Source organism: Kogia breviceps, chromosome 9 (genome assembly GCF_026419965.1).
Source record: "Kogia breviceps isolate mKogBre1 chromosome 9, mKogBre1 haplotype 1, whole genome shotgun sequence".
Lineage (NCBI taxonomy): Eukaryota > Metazoa > Chordata > Mammalia > Artiodactyla > Physeteridae > Kogia > Kogia breviceps.
In genome coordinates, this window is record NC_081318.1 from 24,609,697 (window position 1) to 24,632,748 (window position 23,052).

The 23,052-nt window shown below is 37.5% G+C and overlaps 1 protein-coding gene across 5 annotated transcripts in view; it reads left to right on the top strand.

Annotated features, from left to right (window-relative positions):
* Positions 1-23,052, top strand: part of ZNF800 (zinc finger protein 800) — a 157,271-nt gene that overhangs the window by 132,591 nt on the left and 1,628 nt on the right. The window contains exons 6-7 of one of the 5 annotated variants that reach the window (XR_010842121.1): positions 5,186-5,263; positions 21,904-22,163. The exons of 3 other annotated variants lie outside the window; for them this stretch is intronic. Coding sequence is in view for 1 of the 2 variants with exons in the window: in XM_067042256.1 (XP_066898357.1) it covers position 5,186 (1 nt within the window). In the remaining variant the exon portion in view is untranslated. Of the gene's footprint in view, positions 1-5,185; positions 5,549-21,903; positions 22,164-23,052 lie in introns of those variants that run through there. One more of the 5 variants, XM_067042256.1, reaches the window with a different exon arrangement.

A 23,052-nucleotide genomic window follows, 5' to 3' on the forward strand; every position in this document is an offset into this window, starting at 1 on the left:
TCTTTGCTGCAGCTTCTCATGTGTATGCCAGCCTTTTCCTTTTTCCTTTACTTGTTAAATACTGTAGGGAAGAAAGAGAAATATCCTGATGTTGGTGGAGGAGAGCCCAATTGCTGCAGTTCCCTTACTCCACTCACCTGTTTCCACAGGACCTTTCACATACAGTTTGTCTCCACTGTCGTAACTTTAGAGCCACAGAGCAGGAATTTAGGAGGGGGCATCAAGGGTTCCAAGGACTATAAAAATATTTCATCTGGGTCATAGAGAAAAAAATAGCATTATGTCAGGACTTGTCTAAATTAGAAGGGCCTAGAAAGATTAAGAATATTTTATCATAATAGCCAAATTAATGGATCATGGGAAACATAGGAGTTAGAGACTAAACTAGGACCAGTTAAGTAGAATGAATAAGTAAGTGATTCGAAATTCTTTGTTCTTCCTGTTCCTTTCTGGTCTTCATCCTTTTTGGTTTTATTTTGACTCTTGAGGTTTGTCATCTCAGAGGATCAGGCTTAAGGCTCTTGAGAAGAGGCCTAAGAAATTTGTGCCGGAAGCTTTTCTGCACACAGGCTGTATAAGCAAGTATTTATAGTACTTTTTGTTGTCGTTGGGGGGAATAGTGAAGCAGGTAAAGAACCATCAGAAACTCCTTATTTTATATTAAGGCCTATTTCTGGCTATAAATTACATCCACTTTTGCTGCAATTTGATCAATTGAGAGTTCTTCTATAGAATTCAAAGATACCTTTTCCTAAATTTGGTGGAAGAGGAGAAACAGTAGAAGGTATGGCTTGCACTTCAACTTCATAAGTTTGTATAGTGCAAGCAAAAGCTTGATGAAGTATGGCTGACACTAAGCAGGTGTTTTTGGTTTTGTTTTGTTTTTTTTTGGCCACGCTGCCCAGCTTGTGGGATTTTAGTTCCCCGATCAGGGATTGAACCCTGGCCTTCGGCAGTGAGAGTGCGGAGTTCTAGCCACTGGACTGCCAGGAAATTCCCTAAGCAGGTGTTGATTATAACATGCAGATATACCTTGAATGCACAATAACCATTTTTGGGGTTCATGTCTCTTTCTCCTCCTCTTTACTCCCTACTTCAAGAAGAAAACCTTGAATGTATACATTCTTGAACAATATATAAATTATCCATCCTTAATTTTTAGCCTAGTTTTATATTTTTATATATATATATATGAGCCAAATTTTCGGTTGACACAGATTGTGCTTGTATTGTTGAAAAGTACCTTCACATTTTTTAGGAATATGTATTTGTTACATTGCATTATGGTCAGTAGGCTGTTCTACTCAGTTTGCTTTAAAGAGCCTGTGGATGCAGTAGTGGGGAGTTTTGTGATTTTGCTACAGTTTGAGGCTGCAGGTATAGAAAGGAGTTTCCCAGTAGGTATTATGGCAAGTAGGTATGAAGATAGACGCACAAGTGAATATCATTTCCTGCTGTGAAGTTGTAAAAGATCTCTTCAAATAGCATGACCACTGAAAATGAGATTTGAAATGCTTCTAAAACTTTAGAAATTAGGTAGTGGCCTTTGGAAATATTCTAGTTCCTTAGTTAGGTGTTTTAGAATTTACTTTTCTAAATGGAATCCTTAGATTATCAGGATTATGATTCAGACACAGTCTCGTAGTTGATCAGTGGCCGAGCTCTTAAGATACGGGCAGCATGATGTTGGCTGTGGTGTTAGACAGAATCCTTCTGTACTCTATGCTATTCTTTTTCTTTTCTCTGACTTCAAGAGCTAGTGGAAACCTCAAGATTGAAAAGGAGTAAGGATCAGCAATCTTAAGTATGGCTGTTAGTTGTTTGGTTTCTAAAGCATTAAGCACATGATAGACTGCAGAATAAAATGTGTTTCACTTAAAGTCACCTACAATTATTTTGGCTTTTCTAACTTTCCACATTCTTTCCTTCTCTCGCTTATAATTTGTTTCTGTATCCTTTTTCTTTGACCTCAGTTCTGAGCTTGCAGCTCTTATCTTTCCTTTTTTCTCTTCTGGTTAAATTAACAGATCATTAGTACCAAGATAGCTAAAACATTTTTTTGAGAAGGTAAAAGAGGGTGGAAAGACAGCTCATTTCTTCCTGAATCTTTATCATTCTATACTTGTCAGGTTTATTATTTATTTTGAAGCTTCTTTCTCTACCTATGTTCACCGCTGTCATACCACAGAGGGGAACTTAATGAGCACCATAGGTGCATCTGGTTCAGAAAGTGCCCTGAGTTGGAGGTTTTGCTGTTTGTGCCCACTCAGCAGAATTAATTTGCTTGATTGTGTATTTTTAAAGTCAGGAACTATGTCTTGATAATTTTGTTTAGTGCCTAGCACGTTTTCATGTATATCCAGGCCCTTTAAATAAATGTTTGATAATGATGTTTAAGTAGCCTTTTCCATCTGAATTGTGCTGTTATATACTTTGAGGCTTTGGGTCTTACTTTCCTAAACTTCTGTTATATCAATATTGATTTAATTTATTTTAGAAAGTGCCACCAGTACTAAAATGAGAGTTGATAATAAAGAGAATTCTTAGTAGATAGTAATTAACATGTATAGAGTGCTTACTATATACCAAGCGCTTTGCTAATCCTTTATATGCATGATGCCCCTAATCCACCAACAACCCTATGGAGTAAGAACTGTTCCTTCATTATGCCCACTTTACAGAATAGAAAAATTGAAGCTTAGGGAAGTTCAGTGGTTTACTCGAGTTCACATAGCTAGTAAATTATAGAATTGAGACTTGACACTAAGTCTGACCACAAAGCATGTTCCCTTTATCAGGGCACCTTATATTTGCAGATTTTATCATTTGCAAAGTACAGTCACTATATTACTTGTTGGCAGTTTGGTGTAATGATCTGGAGCTATAGATTCGTTGGTGAAATTTTTGTATCCACAAATTATTTCCTGTGTGACCTTGGGCAAGTTAGGTTACTTAAGCATTCTGTATCTTAGTTAACCTCATTTATAAAATGAGAATAATATTTCTTACCTGATAGGGTTGTTCTGAGGAGAAAATGAAAAATACATGTAAAACAGGGTGGTCCTTGTCATGTTACAATAAATGTTAGATATGATTACTCTAATTTTCAGAGTATAAATGTGCAATTTCTTATTACCTTGTGAAGTTAAGTTTAGATGGAGATGTGTGCATTAGAAGAGAGTTTATTGCTATGCATCAGATTTTAACTGCTGCTTTTGTGTTTAATTGGGAAATGAGGACAACCAACTATATTATTTGCCACCAGTTTTCTTCTAAGCAGCTATTACTAGTTTATCATTCCTACTCAAGTTTTTCATTTATCTTGAAAAGGTATTAGGTAGTTTTAAGCACATTCATTGTAAGTTAGGCTTTGTTTTTATCATTACTCCTTAGGACAACCCATCTGTCTTAAAATTCTTAGTATCTGTTCTATCACACAATATTTTGGTTTTGGTCATGTGTAAAATATTGACATGGAGCAAATACTAACTAACATAGTTGAAATATTTCTATGGAACTAAAGTAGATATGCATTACTATTTGAAAGCAAGCATTTGGTTGTGGAAAGAGTGGATTCTTCAGGAGAGCATGATTTGGGCTAAGTCAGGAATTTCTTTGGTGAATGTGTCATGAAGAAATAAATGGTACTTTTCAAAAGTCTTGCCAATGGTAGTCATTAGTGGCAGTACTCCATATTTCAGTTGAGGCCCAAGTACTGTTAAATTATCTACCAACAGGGTTTACCTGCACATCTCCCTGTTCTTGATCTTGTTTTTTTTAACCATAAGATAACGATTTTGGAAATTTTTGTGTCTAGGGTTAATTTGCAACACCAGAGAACCTTTGTCCCTAGGTTTGGATGAACTTTCATATCTTGATCTGCAGATCAAGTGCTGGGGTCCCAACACCTAGGTTGTGTGGTTTCTTAATGATTCTGATACTCAAATTCTTATGTCAGGTATCTGAGCATGTTTCTGGCACACAAAATACTGCAATGTTTAAACGGTAGAATGAGGTGGTTGAAAAAAATAGGCAAACCAAAACAAACAAAAAAAAACACTGTGAATGCTTGAGCAATAATGACTTGTAGCCTATCTGGGTGTCCTGCTCCTGTATAATCTGGTAACACTTTCAATGCAAGAGCATATAATAATGTTATGTTAGAGGAGAAATTATTACACCAAAATGAACCCTAAATGCATAGAACTCTCTTTACAACCCAGATTTTGATTTTTAGTTTTTAATTCCTTCTATCTGTGGAATTATCCCGAGAATAAATTAGCTCTGAGAAATGGAACTGTGGCTTTTAGTCAGGCTTTCTTTCTAAGCTGTGCAAAAATATATTTTTTAAAAAGTTGAGACTCTTCTTGGCTAAATCGATGCTTTGGTAGACCTAAACCCCAAAGTACTGGTTGTGTCTGGTAGTTTTTATTTTGGATGGGAAGAGAAAGAGGAATAGTTTTCTTCTAAGAAAAAAAATAGCCAAGTACTAGGAACATTGTGTGCACAAGTGATTGAATTACATGAAAAAAAAATTAACTTTTAAGGGAAAGATTTTTATGTAGTGTTCTTGGATCTTTGTCATATAAGTTGTTAGGGTCGTTCTGTGTAAGCTTCTGCAGGAGAGTGGCCATGCCATTTTCATGCCTTTTGCTCATTAGATATTTACTGAGTTCCTTGGAATCTAACATGCTGGACATTTGTAGATGTTTGAGACTTTCTGAGCCTTATTCTCCTTCCCTTTGAATGAGCAGCCTTTGAGGACATAAGGTAGGCTCATGGGGCTGTCATAAAGATAGAGAGGAACACGCTAGTGAAATTTGTGAGTCATCTTCAATGTTTATATCCTCAAGTTAAACTTTCCTCAAAACGTTTTCATGATTTTCCAATTTGCCCTTTCTTTGCCTGGCTGTCTTGACTAGCCAGCTGTTGTTTCTTATGATTGTAAGTGAACACAATCACTTAGTTACCATGAAATTTGGATACAAACACACACCAGAGGAAGAAACTTTTCAAGGAAATGGTTTTGTTGCCCGTAACTGCCCTGGATCTCTTTTCAGTTTCTAAGTGTATAATTGTAATGATATGAATTGTTAATTTTTAAGGTTTAAGATACTTCTTTGAAGGTCATTTCTTTCTAAAACAGTTAACTAGAGCTAAAGAACACAATGTCTTCAAACCACAGATTCTACAAGATGGAAGTAAGACCCACAGTACTTGGATTACCAGTCACCACCCAGCTTGCCATGCCATCTCATTGCAGGTGTGTGAGTGCATGTGTGCCCATGATAGAGCATCGTGCTACGCTTTTGCTGCGGCTGCTGCTGTGAGTGCAGGGTTTTAGTTAGTCTGTAGCTGGTCAAGAGAGGTTCGTTAGAGAGTGCTGTGTGGGGAACGAAGACAGAAGGGGTCAGGCCTTAAGGGAACCTAGCAGTAATTGTACAAACTGGCTTCACCATACGGATTTCAACCAGGTGTTAAAGAAGCTGGAAAAAATAATGCAACTCTAGGGACTGGGTGTTGCCTTCTTAGCAGCAGGAGTATGGCTTCTCTGCTGCTATTAGCCCTTCTCAGACTGCTTTTTTTTTTTTTTTTTTAACATCTTTATTGGAGTATAATTGCTTTACAATGGTGTGTTTCTGCTTTATAACAAAGTAAATCAGCTATACATATACATATATCCCCATATCCTCTCCCTCTTGCGTCTCCCTCCCACCGTCCCTATCCCAGTCCTCTAGGTGGTCACAAAGCACCCAACTGATCTCCCTGTGCTATGAGGTTGCTTACCACTAACTATTTTACATTTGGTAGTGTATATGTGTCCATGCCACTCTCTCACTTCGTCCCAGCTTACCATTCCCCCTCCCTGTCAGACTCTGCTTTTACTTTAAAAAAAAAAAAATAGACACTAATTACCTCATTTGATATCTTCTCAGTGTGGTTATATAACTGCCTCATTATTTCCACTGCTTGCCTCTTCTGTGTCTTTCAGGTATTTTCTTCATATAGCTTGAATTTAGATTTCTGTAAGAGAAAATCTGATTGGTTCAGTTAGGTGCATTCTTGTTGGGCATATCTCCCATGCTAGACCTCTTTGTAGGTTGCTGGCCATAGGTTGCTCTTCAGAGGTTGGCTGTTCCTTGGACAGGTGCTCTCTGTGGGTCCTGTTGGTGATCATGGTAGCAGAGTCAGTGCCATAAAACATGGCCCTGTACCCAGTAAGAGGAATCTTTTGGTGCCAGTCTTTTAAAAGAGGGATCTGGATAGTTCTAGAATGTACTAATCTTTCCAGTACACATCATTTTCTTTCATTTTAAAGGTGATAGAATTAAAGGTAACGTGTGGGCTTGACTGTTGGTCAGTGCAGCACCAACAATCCTTTCCATACTGAGAAAATGTGGGGAAGAGTTTTCTAATCAGCACCTGCAGTTCCTTTTCTGAACTGCCTGGTGCTGTTTCTGTCTTTGGCTTTGTAGATTTATAGACAGCCTGACGTTTTCACTCAAAAAGAGCCATTATATTTCCTGTCACAGCATATTAGGCCATTCTGTCAGTTGCTGTGATTTTCCAGACACCCACAATTATGCTGCATAATTTGAGTTGGTGACTTAGTGAATCCTTAAAGTATTGCTTCTGCTCTTCTTGTATTTTCCGCATTTGGGCTTACTCTGCAATAGCTGCTTTATATCGTCTCATTCCTTCAACGACAGGCACTATTGAGTGTTCATCATGTGTCTGGCACCATTCCATTCTTTTGGGAAAACAGAATCACACAGTGGTTAAAGCATGGATTTTTAAGAATCATGCATACCTGAGTTCAAGTCCTGGCTCCTTTACTTAGTAACTGTGTAGGTTGGGCAAGTTACTTAGTTTTTCTAAGCTTCAATTTTCTTGTCTGTATAATGACAGTATTAGAAAATGCGGTAATAGGTAGGTTTATTGTGGGAATTTATAAAAGTTTAATGATATATTGTATGTAATATACTTAGCACAATGCCTGGCTCAAGAGCTCAATAAATATGTATTAATACTGTTACAGTGATCACTAAAATTGCTATCAGTTTGCTGCCAAAATACTTTCTGGCACTTGCCTAATAGTTTCTGGTTATCTTGCTTTGCCATTTGATGTTCGTTGCCTTTTTGTTGGTATTAATCCAGCCATTTAAGGAAAAGTCAGGGCTTCCCTGGTGGCGCAGTGGTTGGGAGTCCACCTGCTGTTGCAGGGGACACGGGTTCGTGCCCCGGTCCGGGAAGATCCCACATGCTGCGGAGTGGCTGGGCCCGTGAGCCATGGCCGCTGAGCCTGCGCGTCCGGAGCCTGTGCTCCGCAACGGGAGAGGCCACAGCAGTGAGAGGCCCGCGTACCACAAAAAAAAAAAAAAAGGAAAAGTCAGATGTAACATCTGTGGTAAAGCCAAGATGGACAGCAGTTTATTAAGTTAGAACGTATTATTTTATGGGTACTTAACCTGCTGCCGTTTTTGGCAGCACCTTTTGCTAATTATTCAAGAATTTGTTGAACTTTTTATGATGTAATTGTGCTTCCTTGTGATTAATGTCTTATAGAACAATGCATAGTCTTTTTTTTTTTTTTTTTTTTTTTTTTTTTTTTTTTTTTTTTTGCGGTATGCGGGCCTCCGGACGCGCAGGCCCAGCGGCCCTGGCTCACGGGCTCAGTCGCTCCGCGGCATGTGGGATCTTCCCGGACCAGGGCACGAACCCGTGTCTCCCGCATCGGCAGGCGGATTCTCAACCACTGCGCCACCAGGGAAGCCCCATAGTCTTTTTTTGTTGTTTGTTTTTGTTTTGTTTTTTTGTGTGTGTGGTACGCGGGCCTCTCACTGTTGTGGCCTCTCCCGTTGCGGAGCACAGGCTCCGGATGCACAGGCTCAGTGGCCATGGCTCACAGGCCCAGCCGCTCCGCGGCATGTGGGATCTTCCCAGACCAGGGCACAAACCCGTGTCCCCTGCATCAGCAGGTGGATTCTCAACCACTGCGCCACCAGGGAAGCCCCAATGCATAGTCTTGAGTAGCAGAACTCAGAACAGCTTTCAGTTTTATTATGATTATTTTTTGTAAGAATTAGGCTATGGGTACAAGAACATATTCTCAGTTTATAAGCAAAAATTATGTCTTCTCTTTGTATCACTAATGCCTCACAATGTACCTGGCATAAAACAGCTAGGAGAGTGTGGAAAGAAGGAAAGAAGGAAAGCAGCAACATTACATCAGTTATCTTCAGGCTTATATTAGTCCACAATATGTCTTTTCTTTTAAGCTTCTTTTCCCATTACCTCATCTTCTAATCTATATAGCTTCTCTACCTGTGAATTCCTCCTTGTTTCTATTGCTGATGGCTTCTGTTTCCTGACTTTTTAATTTGAGCTTCCTAGCTTCCACCATTGCTACTAAGTAGTGGTGACAGGTTCAAATTCATGGGAGTGCTGTACTGACTGTATACCCTGATAAATAATCCATAATCAGTTATACACTGTATGGGTGTACATTTGTTTTTTTTTTTTTTTTTGCGACACACAGGCCTCTCACTGTTGTGGCCTCTCCTGTTGCGGAGCACAGGCTCCTGACGTGCAGGCTCAGCGGCCATGGCTCACGGGCCCAGCCGCTCCGCGGCATGTGGGATCTTCCCGGACCGGGGCACGAACCCGTGTCCCCTGCATTGGCAGGCAGACTCTCAACCACTGCGCCACCAGGGAAACCCTGTGATTTTTTTGATAATTGTTTTTTTTTTTTCAGTCTTACCTTTGTTTAATTCATCCCTATTCACTTCTATGAAATACAGCTCACATTTCACTTTCATATTCCACTCCCAGATCTAAACAAACTAAGCATGTAATTGTTGATTGCCTCTTCTGTCATTTGTGTAATCTTAGGAATTAGAATTAGTTATTTCATTTATCCAATTCTCACATTGCTACTTCAGAACTTTTACACTGCCCTTAAAGCCTCCAGCCCTATTTTGCTTCCTTGATAAGAGGCAGCCTTGCCTATATCATGACAAAAGGTAGAAGACATTTCTTTATGCTCCCCTTCTGCATCACAGTTATTTTGTCTTCGGTTCCTTCTTTGGTTCTTTGAAGGAAGAAGTCCAAGTCCAGCACTTCTACGGTTGCCAGTCTTCTTCCTCAGACCTTCCTCCAACAGTCCTCTCCTTCTTCCTCCTCATCTCTGTCTCCCTTTCCACAAACTTCTCCCCTCAGCCTACAAACATGCTTAAATTCCTTTCAGCCAAAAAGTAAACTTCCCCTCCAGACTACCTTCAGTCCTAGTTACTGCCATCTGTTCCTCCTTTCTTTCACTGTCAAACTTCATGTCCTCTCATCATACTGTGCTTTAGCACTAATTTCACTATACTGTAATTGTCTATTTTGTTGTCTCCTTTCTCCGTTAAGCTCTTAGGAGACCTGTGCCTTGGTCACCATTGATTCCTCAGGGCCTAGGGTAGTTCCTGGTACATGGTAGGCATTCAATAAATATTTGTTGAATGAATGAACAATATTGAGCCATGCCTATACCACTCGCATGTGAACCATATAGTTTTTCCCTACCCCTACATTTCTATTGAGAGTTCACTTGAAGGCCATCAGTGACCACAGAAATGCTAAATCTAGTGCCGCCTTGCTTCCCATCATGCTTGAACTCTACGACCATTAATGCTTACAAAAATGTACCTTTCCAAGATTTTCATGGTTACTTGTAACTGGGTCACTTTGGGCTGGTCTCAGCATGGTATTGCATCCAAAAGAAACAGACAAGCTTCCAGATCTTTGGAAAATAATGAACTTTTTACTATTTTACAGAAATTTCTAAGGAGATAGAAAGGTACAATTACGTTAAGCTCAGCAAGCTTCATACAAGTTATCTTTACCCGTCTCTTCCCAGATCCTCATACAGCTTGGCAGCTTCCCTCAATCTCCCTTCTGTAACATTTCCTCCAGAATCTTCTGTAAACTTCCTACCAAAACCTCTTGTCTACTTTTTTCATCTTCTGGTTCTCTTATTTTCTCTGAGAATAACTCTGTTCTTTCCAATTTAAATCACTTTAGCCTCTCAGCTTCTTCCAGTTCTTTTTCTATAACCTGTTATCCTGTTCAGAATTCCAAAAGTCTAGGAGCATTCTCTTGATTTCATCTGGTTTGTCCTTACCAATTTTCTTTGCATGATTTTACTTAATTTTAGAGCCTTAGATCAGACACTATCTTCTCCAGTGAGTATTTCTTGATCTTCTAGGTTTGGCTGGGTTTCCCCCTTGTGTGTTTCTGTAGTGCCACATCTATAACTATATTGAATTTATCTATTTGTGTCTCTCCCCATAGTCCGTAAGCATCTTGAGAACTCCTGTCTTTTCTTTATACCCCTAGCATCTAGCATAGTACCTGGAACAAGGTGGATGTTGATAAATATTTCTTGAACTGATGGTCCTGTGAACTCTGATCCTTCCTCTCTTGCCACTGACTTTTATTTTGTTTCTAGGCATTTAAATATGATCAGAGTTTCCTTTCTCCTTTTTCTTTTCTTTTTTTAATACTCTTACTGATTCCTCCACTCCTAAAGCATCACTTATTACTTCTGTGAAGATGACCCCAGACCTATTTTCTAGCCTGGCAATTCTGATTATTAGACCATTTGTTTTCAAAGTTACATGTCAGACATCTCCACATGGATATTTCTCCATATCTTAACCAGTAACGGAAACTCAGTAAGCCAAACTTACCTTTTAAACTCGCTCCTCCTCTATGTGTTCCCTGTTTCAATTATTCACACTCCTACCTTCTTGGTTACCTAGGCTAATTAGAATCCTAGGAAATACCTTGACTTCTTTCTCTCTCTTACACTCTTTACCTTATCAGTGATCAATGCCTGTTCATCCTGCAATTCAGTGTTTCTCATATTTGGGTCCTCCTTGCCATCTCCACCTTTAGTAGTTTAGTTAGGACTATCTCTTATTTACACTACTGCAATAATCTGTTAACTGACCTCCTCTCTAACCTGTCTTCCATGCTGCTGTCAGAACTACCTTCCTAAAACACAGATCTGTTGTTACTGTAGGTTCATTGCTTGACTAACTTACTCATTGTCAGGTCTCAGCTTAAATATCACTTCTAAAGACAATCTAGAGTAGTCTCCCTTATAGTTCTGTTTCATGTTCCTTTCCATATTGTCATCAAATACAGTTTTTAGTTATGTTTATATTTGTGCATTGATTTGTTTAATGTCTGTCTTCACACTGGAGAGATTTATGTAACAGACTGGGGAGAGTTATGTAGACCCTGTGCCTAGCACAATGCTTGGGACATAGTAGGTCTTAAAAAATATTTGTTGAATGAGTAGATCGATAATAGATAGCTTATCAGTATAGGAAAACAGGAGATAGCAAAGGCAGAAAAGTTACGGGGTCCTAGAATCTTCCTACATTTTCACAGACCTTGGTCTGTAGTTCCGGCCTTTCTGAAATAGTAATGGGCTTCTCCCTTCTGTCATTTGCATTTATTTCCCTAAGGATGAGAGTCAACAATTATATTACCCCATACTCACATTAATGCTGATGTGACTGTAGTTGATTTGGGGGCTGTAGGGTAGTGGCAGCTAGATTTGTTGACCTGTTGTTAATACGTAGGTGGTACTCTACCATGTAGGCAAACAGGTATCTGCTAAGTTGACTTAACCCAGATTCCTTTTTAGCCTCTTGAGTGATGCAGACCTTTGTACCACATGTTAATTAATGTGTTTCTTACTTGTAGGACTGGTTCTGTTTGACATGAGGAATTTATTTGCCTTTTAAAGATTAAAGATTTTAATTTAGCAAACTTTTATTGAATGGAAAATGAAAAAATTATTTAAAAATATTATCTAGAAACAGATTAGTGAGTAATAAGCAAATTAATCTCCCCCTCCCTGTGGAGCCTGCTCAGGTTTCAAAAGTCAGAATTTCATCAGTATTCTTGAGATTTCACTGTCTTAGGTTGACTCACTTCATCCATTCAGTAGACATTTTGAGCTCCTGCTTTGTGTGAGGCACTTAGGTGCTAGGGTTACAGAGATAAGAAATGCAGTTCCTTTTCTCAAATACTGTGAAAGAAGAACATGTTATAAGGATACACAGAAGTGGAATATTAAGGCACACTGAGGGTTTAGTGGAGGCTTTTCATAATTCATTCATTCATTTTTAAGTTGAGTTTTGAAAGAGTTAGCTAGGCAGACAAACTTTCCAGGTAGGTACAGAGGACATGAGACCACATGTAGACCAAGGGAAGGAATTATGGCTGAATCTAGAAAGGTCTTATATACCAAGTGAGTAGTTTGAATCATATTTTCAAAATCAGCAGTAGCTGTTAAAGAATTTTTTTTTTTTTTTTTTTTTTTTTTTGCAGTACGCGGGCCCTTCACTGTTGTGGCCTCTCCCGTTGCGGAGCACAGGCTCCGAACGTGCAGGCTCAGCGACCATGACTCATGGGCCCAGCCGCTCCGCGGCATGTGGGATCTTCCCAGACCGGGGCACGAACCCGTGTCCCCTGTATCGGCAGGTGGAATCTCAACCACTGTGCCACCAGGGAAGCCCTGTTGAAGGATTTTAAGCCAGGAGCATCTGATAGCATTGAGAAGACTGAATTGGAGATGGGATAAGGGTAAGATTTGTGGTGGGTAAATCAAACAGAAGCCAGTTTCAGAAATTTAAGTAAGAAGTGATAAGGACCTAATTTTAGGTAATGACACTGAGGCTGTGGAGATGGATTCAGATACTATAATTATTTCAGAAGTGGAATTTCTGAAGAGTTGAAGATGGCATCTAGTTTGGGCCTTCTGATTGGGCAGGTAGGTGGTACCATTTTTCAAGGTAGGGATTAATTTGCTTATTACAGGAGGAGGAACACTTTTCCGGGGAAATGTTGAATTAAAGTTTAGACATTTTGAGTTTGAGGTGCTTGTGGGACATCATACTGGAGATGCTTAGTGTGAGTAGGATATACAGACTAGAGGTCAGGAGAGAGATTGCGCAGGGTCTGGAGATTTAGGGATCATTCATGTACCTGTGGTGTTTGAAAATGTAGTAGAGATTACTGGCAAGAATAGAGTCAACATACCATACTAATTCTCACGTTCTTTTGGTTTATTTTACAATTTAGGTGAGTGCCTTCCTATTTCAGATTTTCATTTGGGAAATGATGTTTAGCTAGCACCAGTTCTCCGCACTGCCACTCCCCACCCCCATTGCCACGTATGAAACCTATAATATAGCATGTATTTGATACTACTTTAAGAAGTGCTAGATAATTAAATTGTAATTGTATTAGGCAATGTGAACTAATCCGTCTTGTATTTTGAGCTCTTTTTCAAAAATCTGTAAGACCTAATTTTAAAAGATTATTTCTTTAAAAGGGAAATACCCTATTTTTAAAAATAAAACAATCAGTGTTCTTGGACTGAAGAAGATGTGTTTGTTGACTCCCATGGCTTTGGTCTATCCAGGAGTTGTTTGTGACTTAGTCCCTATGTCTCTGACTAAGGCAGAAACTATTTCACTGGGAGGAAGCCATCTGGGTAAACTAATAGAATCTGACATACGATAAACTTAAGTAATTTAGTATCCATAGTGAGATTCTGAGGGCAAAAATATGCTATTAAACATTGAACAGATTATTGAAATAAATTACAGTAATTTTACTTTGCCAAGCTGCACTATTTGGACTGGTGAATATTTAAAATAACAATGAAGTGAAAACTAGGCCCTGCATTGTCATGTATGTTCCTGTAGTCCGCACTGGTTTCTCTCTTTCTTTTTACCTTCTTTCTGAAGGGAGAACCTAACAATAAAACTTTAGGTCTTGCCATCTAGCTAACCACTACAGTTCAAGTAGAGATTTTTGTCTTCTTGGAACTGAAATGAAGCAGCCTATTTACCCTGCCCTGGCCAGTGGATAGTTAGGAGGGTATGCAGAAGGACTTTTAAGAAGTCAGTCCTGCTTGGGATCGAAACCAATGATTTAATATTGATAGTGTAGGTCTGTATAACATTTAAGCTATCCAACTTTTGATTAACTTTTAAAACCTGCCTTTAAAGGGAAGAATTCCCAGGAGACTGTGTGTGTCAGGTTTCAATAGAGCAGATTTTATGGACGAGTGATGAACCTTAATACGGAAGTTAGTAATACAAATGCTGACAGACTTGACCTAGAAGAGAAGAGGATAACTATAATAAAACAACATTTTATTATAATCTTATAATCTATAGTAAAATGTGAAAAAAAACTTTAAAGTTTTCTGTTTTAATGCTTTGAAAATGGTTTCATTTTCTTGTTATTTGAACTTTAAATTAATCAACAGTAGACATCAGCATAAACCTAACAGCCATGTCAAAATAACACAGGGCACATTGCTATAGCACAGAATTATTTTAAATCAAACTTTTAACTAATACCTATTTCATATCTTCCTTTTTAAATAAATTTGTTTCTAAACATTGATTTTTCCCTCCCCGCAGCAAGCCTCTGTATACTCATTCTCACCTCAGTAAATCACTGAGAGATTACTATAAAATAAAGGTAATATGTGTATTTAGGTGTTTGAAGGATTGTAACAAAAGTGAATGGTAGAATAGAATTTTAGAATTTATATTTTCTGCACTGAGGACTTCATTTGTTTAATAACCTTCTTTATATTTGTTGATATTCTTTCTTGCCCTGTGCCAACATTTTAGAGATAAATTTTGTTTAGAAATTTCTTACAAGATTTATCAGTATGTTACCAATAACAACACACATACACTCATACACACACTCGCACTCTTTATTCATAAGATAATACCTTGAATATGTATCTGTATATAATACCTTGAATATGCCAAAAGTTATTACATGGTTCTATATTATTCCTTTAGCTTCACAAGGTTACTAGATCATTGAGAGAGAGTTTAGTTTTTTTGACTTTTTTTTCTTGTAGTAAAACACAGTACTCCTTCATCAAGCAGACCCAACTCACAATCTTGATCAATGGAAAGGTAGAACCGGCACCTCTTGATTTCCTCGTTTTGTTGTATTTCGGGTGGAGCTGACTCTTGAGTATGAAGGTTGTGATAGGAAATAATACTAGGTACTGGCAAGAAAATACTGTAAGAGGGTTGCCAGGCCTCCTGTATAGGTATGATTTTCTCATACTTCAGAGCCCTGCCCTATTAAAAGTTGTATCTAGATGCATATTAATCTTATATTTGAGCCTGTTCAGCCACTTTTGATATATTTCTAGCATGTCATCACTCCTGTGAAGTATTCTATCAAGAAAACTTGACAACCCAATATTTGAAAAATAATTTCTAACATTTTTTTTGCCAAGTTACTATTTAAAGTCAAACTGTAACGAAAACTAAATTTATCATCCTACTACCAGCACTGATCCCCTTGCTGACTTTATTTTGTCCATGCTACCATCATCATTTTGCTTATCACACAGATTTAAAGTGCTGTTTCTTCTATGAATCTGTTCTTGGTAGCTCCAACCCATGGTGACCTCTTCCTCTGATGAACTCACATTTACCAGTTTTTTTCACTTTCATCCTTTGTTTTATTAATGCATTATTATTTAATTACAGTGTCCCCGTGATTAGACTGTAAGCCCTCTGAGTCTCAAGACTAACAGTTTTGCTCTACAGCATGTAAGGTCATGAATGAATGGATCATCAGGCCTGTCCCCATTTTCTGTTCTCCAGATGTCAGTATCCTCTTCGTGTCCTGTTTTTACTGGTCTAAACCTTCTATTGCTCTACCCTTGGCTACCCTGCCTGACCTGCTAGTATCTTGTGTTTATGAAGATTATGGATGATTTTTAGGAGGTTCTTGGGCTAATTTTAGGGGAATACAGGGGTGATTTTTCAACTTTTTCCTTACCCAGGATCCATTTTTAAACTCTACCACAAGATTCTCCCTCTTTATAATTATTTTTAATACTTACTCATGTATCAAAATATGTTTTGAGAGTCTGTATCTTAGAAGCAATTGTGTGTGTGTGTGTGTGTGTGTGTGTGTGTGTGTGTGTGTATAAAGAGGACTAGCCAGATTATTTATTATTTATTTATTTATTAATTGGCTGCGGCTTGTGGGATCTCATTTCCCCAACCAGGGATTGAACCCAGGCCACAGCAGTGAAAGCCCGGAATCCTAACCAACTAGGCCATCAGGGAACTCCCAGGACTAACCAGGTTTTTTACTTTTGATACAGAATAAAAACAAAGAAGAGAAACATTATCAGGTTCACAAACATGAATTTTCTTCCCAGACTCTTTTGCTTACTATGCTGCTTTTGTAGCCTGGTGGGAAGAGAGCAAGCAGAGTATAAATAATTAGAACATCATGTATATAAGTCACTGCAAAGTAAGGCTTATAGTTATTTTATTTAGCCATCTGGTATATACATTTTGTATATACCTTCTTTTGAGCCAAAATTCTGTTGAATTGTAGATGGGAACTATAGAGATGTAGTATAACCTCATTTTAAAAAGGAGACAATTGAGGTAAGTGATTGCACAAGGTCAGTGGAGAAGTCAGAAATAGAGACCAGCTATCTCTTAAAGATTATTTTAGTAGGTAATAACATGTACATGTTAACAAAATTGAACAGTACAAAGAGATGTACTGTGAAAGGTAAGTTTTCTTCCCACCCCATCTCTTGGTTTTCTCATTCTCTTCCCCAGAGTTAAGAAGTTAGTTTCCAGTTTCTTGGACTTTTGAGATCTATTTTATGTATATATAATCATATAAATGTATATATTCCCCTTCACGCAAATGGTAGCATACTATACTGTACCTTGTTTTTTTTTTCCACTTTTTAACATTATGTCTGAACATTGTAGAACACAGATGTTTTTATCCCTTGGTCCATGAACTTTCCATTTTACTTTACTACCTATCATTTAGACAACCAGTTTTTGTTAATGTGAACGAAGTGTTAAATTATTCTTTGCTTCTAGCATATCGTATTGAGTACCTCATGTGCAACATAATGTGGTATTTCACATTTCTTTCAGAAAGAGAGCATGGTCATGGATTTATTTTATGATAAATGTTAAAGTGAAATGTACATAATTATTACTACTAGTTACCAAAAATAGCTGATAGGGATATTTTCTTTAATATATAAAAAAGAAATGGCAGGTGAAATTTTCAGGGAAATCATTTACTTTTAAACTTGTGTAAAAACTTGTATGTACAAAGCAGTTTAATATCTTAGTGCCAGTGTTAAGCAGTGGTGTTATAAATATTAAACCACAAATGTTTATTTTCTAATCTCCAACCTCATATGCAAATCCCAGAAAATATTTTTCATTTGTTTCTCAAAACAGATTTTTAACTATGTGTTTTAATCTTCTTGAGATGACTCATGGTCATCTGTATAAAAATATACCCTTAATTTTGATCATTCAGGGTTTATTTTGGCTAGCTTCTCTGTCAATACAATTATTGCTTTATTTTTCAGAGATTAATGGGGCCTATTAAAACTGCTTGATTTTAAATCTTTTGGATCAGACTATATCACAAAAGACAAATCCATTAAAAATAAAATGTGGACCGGGCTTTCCTGGTGGCGCAGTGGTTGAGAATCCGCCTGCCGATGCAGGGGACACGGGTTCGTGCCCCAGTCCGGGAAGATCCCACATGCCGTGGAGCGGCTGGGCCCGTGAGCCATGGCCGCTGAGCCTGCACGTCCGGAGCCTGTGCTTCGCAACGGGAGAGACCACAACAGTGAGAGGCCCACGTACCATAAAAAAAAAAAAAAAAAAAAAAAAAAATTGTGGACCATACCAAATTTCCATGATAGGAGTCATAGAGGCCAAATACTTATATTTGAATTTTACTTTAGATAATTAGTAATCCTGCATTCTCCCTAAAGATGACAGTACTTCTCCATGTATCATTTACTGAGTAATTCTGTTTGAAAATAGTATGAATTATAACTCCATTATTGATTGGAAAAAAGTAAATCAGACTAAAAGTATATTTTCATAATATCACAATAGTTAAAATTCAGTAGTAGAACAAATAAAATTGTATCCTTGAGGTTCATAGCATTAGTGTAACTTTTATATGTGTTATCCTTGACCCTGGACACACAGTGTCTTAATGGTTCTTACTGCATTCTGACTTTGGAGTTCTTGATGTGACATGAACTCAAGTCTTGTCAAGAATTGTGATAAGTCATGTTAGAAGCTTGCTGTATTTACATAGCTCTCTCACCTGTAGAGGTATCATCAGAAAACAAAAACTGACAGAATACCCCAAACAGAAACAAAACCCTTAAGTAACTGCGTATCGTGCATATTTGTGAACGTGAGAAATGTTTTAATCTTTATTCTTTGGTAAAAGTTTATATGTCCAAGTTCTACTCGAACTTTTTCTTTTTTCCTTAGGTGACTAATTCTTTTAATAAATGAAATAATTACTTATTGGTGCCATAAAAAAACAAACCAAAAAAAAAACCACACAAATCTTCAGCCTTCTCTGCTGTAGAAACTAAGCTCTAAATTCACAAGGTAGTGCTCTGGAACATGGAGAAACAATGCTATATCTTGTTCCTCCATTTTCCATTATTCCCGTTTCGAATTAAATTGTTCTTCCTTGCGTGCATGTGTTTGAAATCACGTGGCATTGTAGTTTGAAGATGGTGAACAGCAAGACAGAGGGCAGGCTAGCCTCCCTGCTAGGCCTCACAAGTAACTTTCACATGGTCACTAATTTCTAAGGCTGGCCCTATTGGTTCATCTAGGGCCATTACTGATTCACCTAGTAAGGTGACTAGGTGTTTGAGGACTGTGTCGCTCTAGCCAGCCTCATAGATACTGGTATATAAATACCACAATACTACTTTTTAAATTTGTCATGAGATGTATCAGGGACACTGGCTTCTCATGTTTATGGTTCAGTGTATTTTTTCCCAGTAGGCAAATATACTAAATTATAATGAGAAGATTTCTTGATGAGCATATTGAATCAGCTCTTAGTGACCAGTATCAGCAAGCTCTGGTAGTATGATACATTCATCTTTCCCATAGGAATACACTTGTCACTCAGACCAGATATTCATCAATTTTCAGAGAATCCTTTCTAGTAGACCAGGATGCAGACAGATGGCCAGCTTTTGATTTCTTGATTTCTTTTCTTACAGGTACTATAGATTGTCTCCTTTAGCACATTTTTCCCCCTTAGAGTTTAATTGCACCACTGTATGTAAAACAGCCCAATGCCTGGCATACAGTAAATAAACGATAACTAATATTAATAAATGTAACTGGTGTTAAGTTCAGGTTACCTTGGTAGTTGTAATGTCAAAGACAGTCTTTTAAAGGGCCATTTCTTTAGATGACTGATCAATCTCATCTTTCACATTTTGAGTTATTTTCATTGTTTAATTCCTTATTCTTTTTTGCATTTATTCATGTTGAATCCCTTTTGGCTCTGCATGATTTTGCTACCATTTTGTTGAGATTTTGATACTTTTACAATTTAAGTTTCTTGCTCCAAAATACCCCATTCCCCACAGTTCTTCCATCTGTAATGTGAATTTGTTGCAAGAGATCATCTTCAAGTTACTGCTCAGCTCTAGGTTATAGGTAATTTTATATCTTATTTGAGTAGATGTTGATTATAGGCCTTTCTATCTAATCAGCTTACCTTAATTTCAAATCTGCTTAACTTCTTTCTTATAGAGTGTAAAGTTATTTTGAAAATGGTCTGAATCCATAGAATAGCAGGTGGCCATGGAACTGGGAGGCAATAATTGAACAATCCAGGGGTAGAGGTATGATGGTGGTAAATTCAGCAGTCAACAATGGCATTACCGATCTGGTGAACACACACTTGACAAATCAAACTTATTGTGTGAAAATGTGAGTACAGAAAGGAATAATTGAGATGAGTTGATCTGTCACTCGGGCAACAGTAAGCATTGTTATCAGCCTTCTCTCCATCCATCTGGGGATAAGTTATTCTTTTAAGAATGGCAAAATAGGTTTAGGAAAACAGTGGAGAAATTGCTACAGCTCTTTCTGGTGTTTGTAAAAATACAGATTATGGTGCATTTTTGAAGCTGGTGAGGACAGTCAAATAGTAAACATTGTGGGAGTTCATAAAAATGGATAGATCATTTCAGACTGCAGTAATCAGGGAAAGCTAATTAGAATGGCTGAGGGTCTTGAGGGATGGGCAGTGTTTGAATACATGAGAGGAGGGAGAAGATATTTTTAGATGGATGAAATGCCAAGAACAAAAGCATAGAGGTGGGAAATAATAGTGTATGTTAGGGGAGTGGAGAGTCAAGTAGTTTGGCGCCAAGTTTCTTAAATATGGCCCATGAAAGAGAATTGAGGCAGTGTTTATCAAATATCATTCATTGCAGGGTTGGAAAAAAATGGGCACCATGCCATTTCCGTTCATCGTGCAACTGGATGACACTATTGATGCCTCTCAGTGCATCAAGCTTCACGTTTTCATGGGCTCTCTGGTGTCATCAACAGAATTTCATTTTAGGACTCTTTTTGGAAACTGGAAAGGCTGTCAATATCTTCAAAATAATATCTCTCCCTCTCTCTCTGATAATTATTCAGATGGCAGGAAAAAAATGATAGCACTTTGAGGTCAGATGTACACCTGTGATGTCAGGCATACATCATGGTTTTCCTGCTTTGATGAGGGATAGCCACATGTCATTGTGCCTCATTACTTTCCATGTCAGCAGCTGTCACCACCTTTCCAAGAGGTATTGCCAAGAAATGGGAACAGAACATGATGTTTTTCTCTACTAGACAGAAAGAAATGTGCTGCCTTTCCAGAGGTCTTAATTGAACTTGAAGGCAGAGGAAATAATGTGACTTGACTTCAACTTGAAAGCCTTAGAGGAATTTAGTGTTCTAGTACACACACAGGCTACCTTAACCTGACAAAGCATCCTATGAAATTCTGCTTTGGTTCTGTGTACCTTTGTGAGTCAAGGATTTCAACAATTGTTGCCATAGAGAAAAAGTTACAATTGATTATCAAAGATTATGTATGTGTTGCTGTGTCAAAGTCCATATTACAATTTGAACTCAAGCCAAATCTCAGATTTACTACTAAGCAGTTAGAATTTTAAAATTTCTTTAAGGAAGTCACCATTTTTCTTTCATGAAAAATAACAATGTGAGGGAGGGATTCCTTTCTTTGTAAATATTTATTTTTGTATATTGCTTATGTTGAAGAAATCAGTTTCTAGTGCAGTGAAATAAAGTATATGGTGTATGCATTTCTGTGCATGCTTCTGGAGGACAAAGTCCACGTCTAAGGAGAATCTCGGTCCTTTGATTCCCCTAAAAGGTTAAGAACTAATAATTTTGCTAGTGTGGAGACAATGGTACGCTCTGGATGAATTTGAGCAAAGGAATGACAGGAAATTAGAAAGTGCTCATTTGAAGGATATGAGAAGGAAAGCTTTGGCAGGACTGCAGCGTGATTTAGGGATTCAGGTTAGCCTTAGGGTTGGAGTTACCTGAATAATCTGAAGGTAATTTTCTAGATAGAGCTTCTCAAAGGAAGGAATCTCATGTTGTCTTTTTTTTTGGTTCTTAGTGTCTGAGCACAGTTGCCTGAGACATAATAGGCACTCAAAAATGTTGAATTAAATTAAAATTGCTGTATGGACACAATACACCAAATGAAAGTTAGATGATAGCACCCCAAAAATGTTCTTCTGTCTTATCTGCATTTAATACTGTTATGTTAAATCACTTGGTGTAAAATAAGGAGACACTGCTTTATAAAAACCTCATGCACACTTTTTGTTTGAGCAGTTGGTTAACACAAAGTTTTGGCCACTTAGGATTTGTTCTTTTTGTATATTTTATTTCTGATAATTTTTTTTTACTACAGGTATGTCTCTAGACATGATCATTTTATCCAGTACCTGCAGAGGGAAGGAAACTTGCAGGATGGTGTGGTTGATTAGGTCATCATCTGTTTAAGCAGCATTCCAATAAACATCTAAGCTTGGATTTACTCATCATTAAGGAAAATCAGTCTGACAACTCTGAGGTCACTTTGGCTTAAAATATTATTGGAACTTATGTATTAAATGGATCTTCTATCAGTTTAATAACAAAGCCCTGGAATCCCATCCCTACATTATATTAGTATAATTTTATTGTCATCGTACACATTTTTCTGGAACAAGGTTTAGCAAAACAGATTCCCTTGGTATTAATGAGTGCTAAAAATTTAAATTTGTTATGACTGGAAGACCAAGATGTAAAGTTTAGACTCTCGTTTATTGCAGTATTTTAGTTTTGCTCCCAGTAAGTTCTTTCAAGTTAAAGAGCAAATTATTGAATACATTGTGAAAACATTGGTATTATCTAAAACATTTGTTCCAAAAGTATGGTAATTGTTTTTCGGAAAACTTTGTGTTCCCAAGTCTGTGGAGATTACATATCAAATTAGGTTCGTTAGCAGCCCAGAAAGCTTTTTTTTTTTTTTTCTTCCTGAAGTAGAAATGCTTAATAGAGTAAAATAAGGTATAACTTCACAGAAGACAATGGTTTTGATTAACTGCATAACGTTTAAAGCATAAACTGCTCTGAAATACTGTGATTTACTCAGAACTTTTGAGGAAGATAAACTACTTCTGTGGACCATTCATTCATTCTTAAAATCTTTTGATGTCCACCACTTTGCTACACAATATAAAATATAATTTTGAATTGGTAGAAAGTTAGAATGGGTACATAGGAATGAACTAAAATGCCTTTTATTAAGTTGCTTGCATTTTTTATTATAAAGATATGCTTATTGTATACAATTTGGGAAATATATAAATAAAGATTACCTGCAGCCTCATCACCTGAAGATAACCACTTAACATTTTGGAGTGTTTCTCTCCATTGTTTTATACATGTGTGGTGTGTTGTGTGTGTATACACGTGTACGCACATAAAGTATACACACATCCCACCACTACAAATGGGGATGAACCTAAGTTTTTTCATTCTATCTAGTATACCTTTCCATATGAATAGTTATATC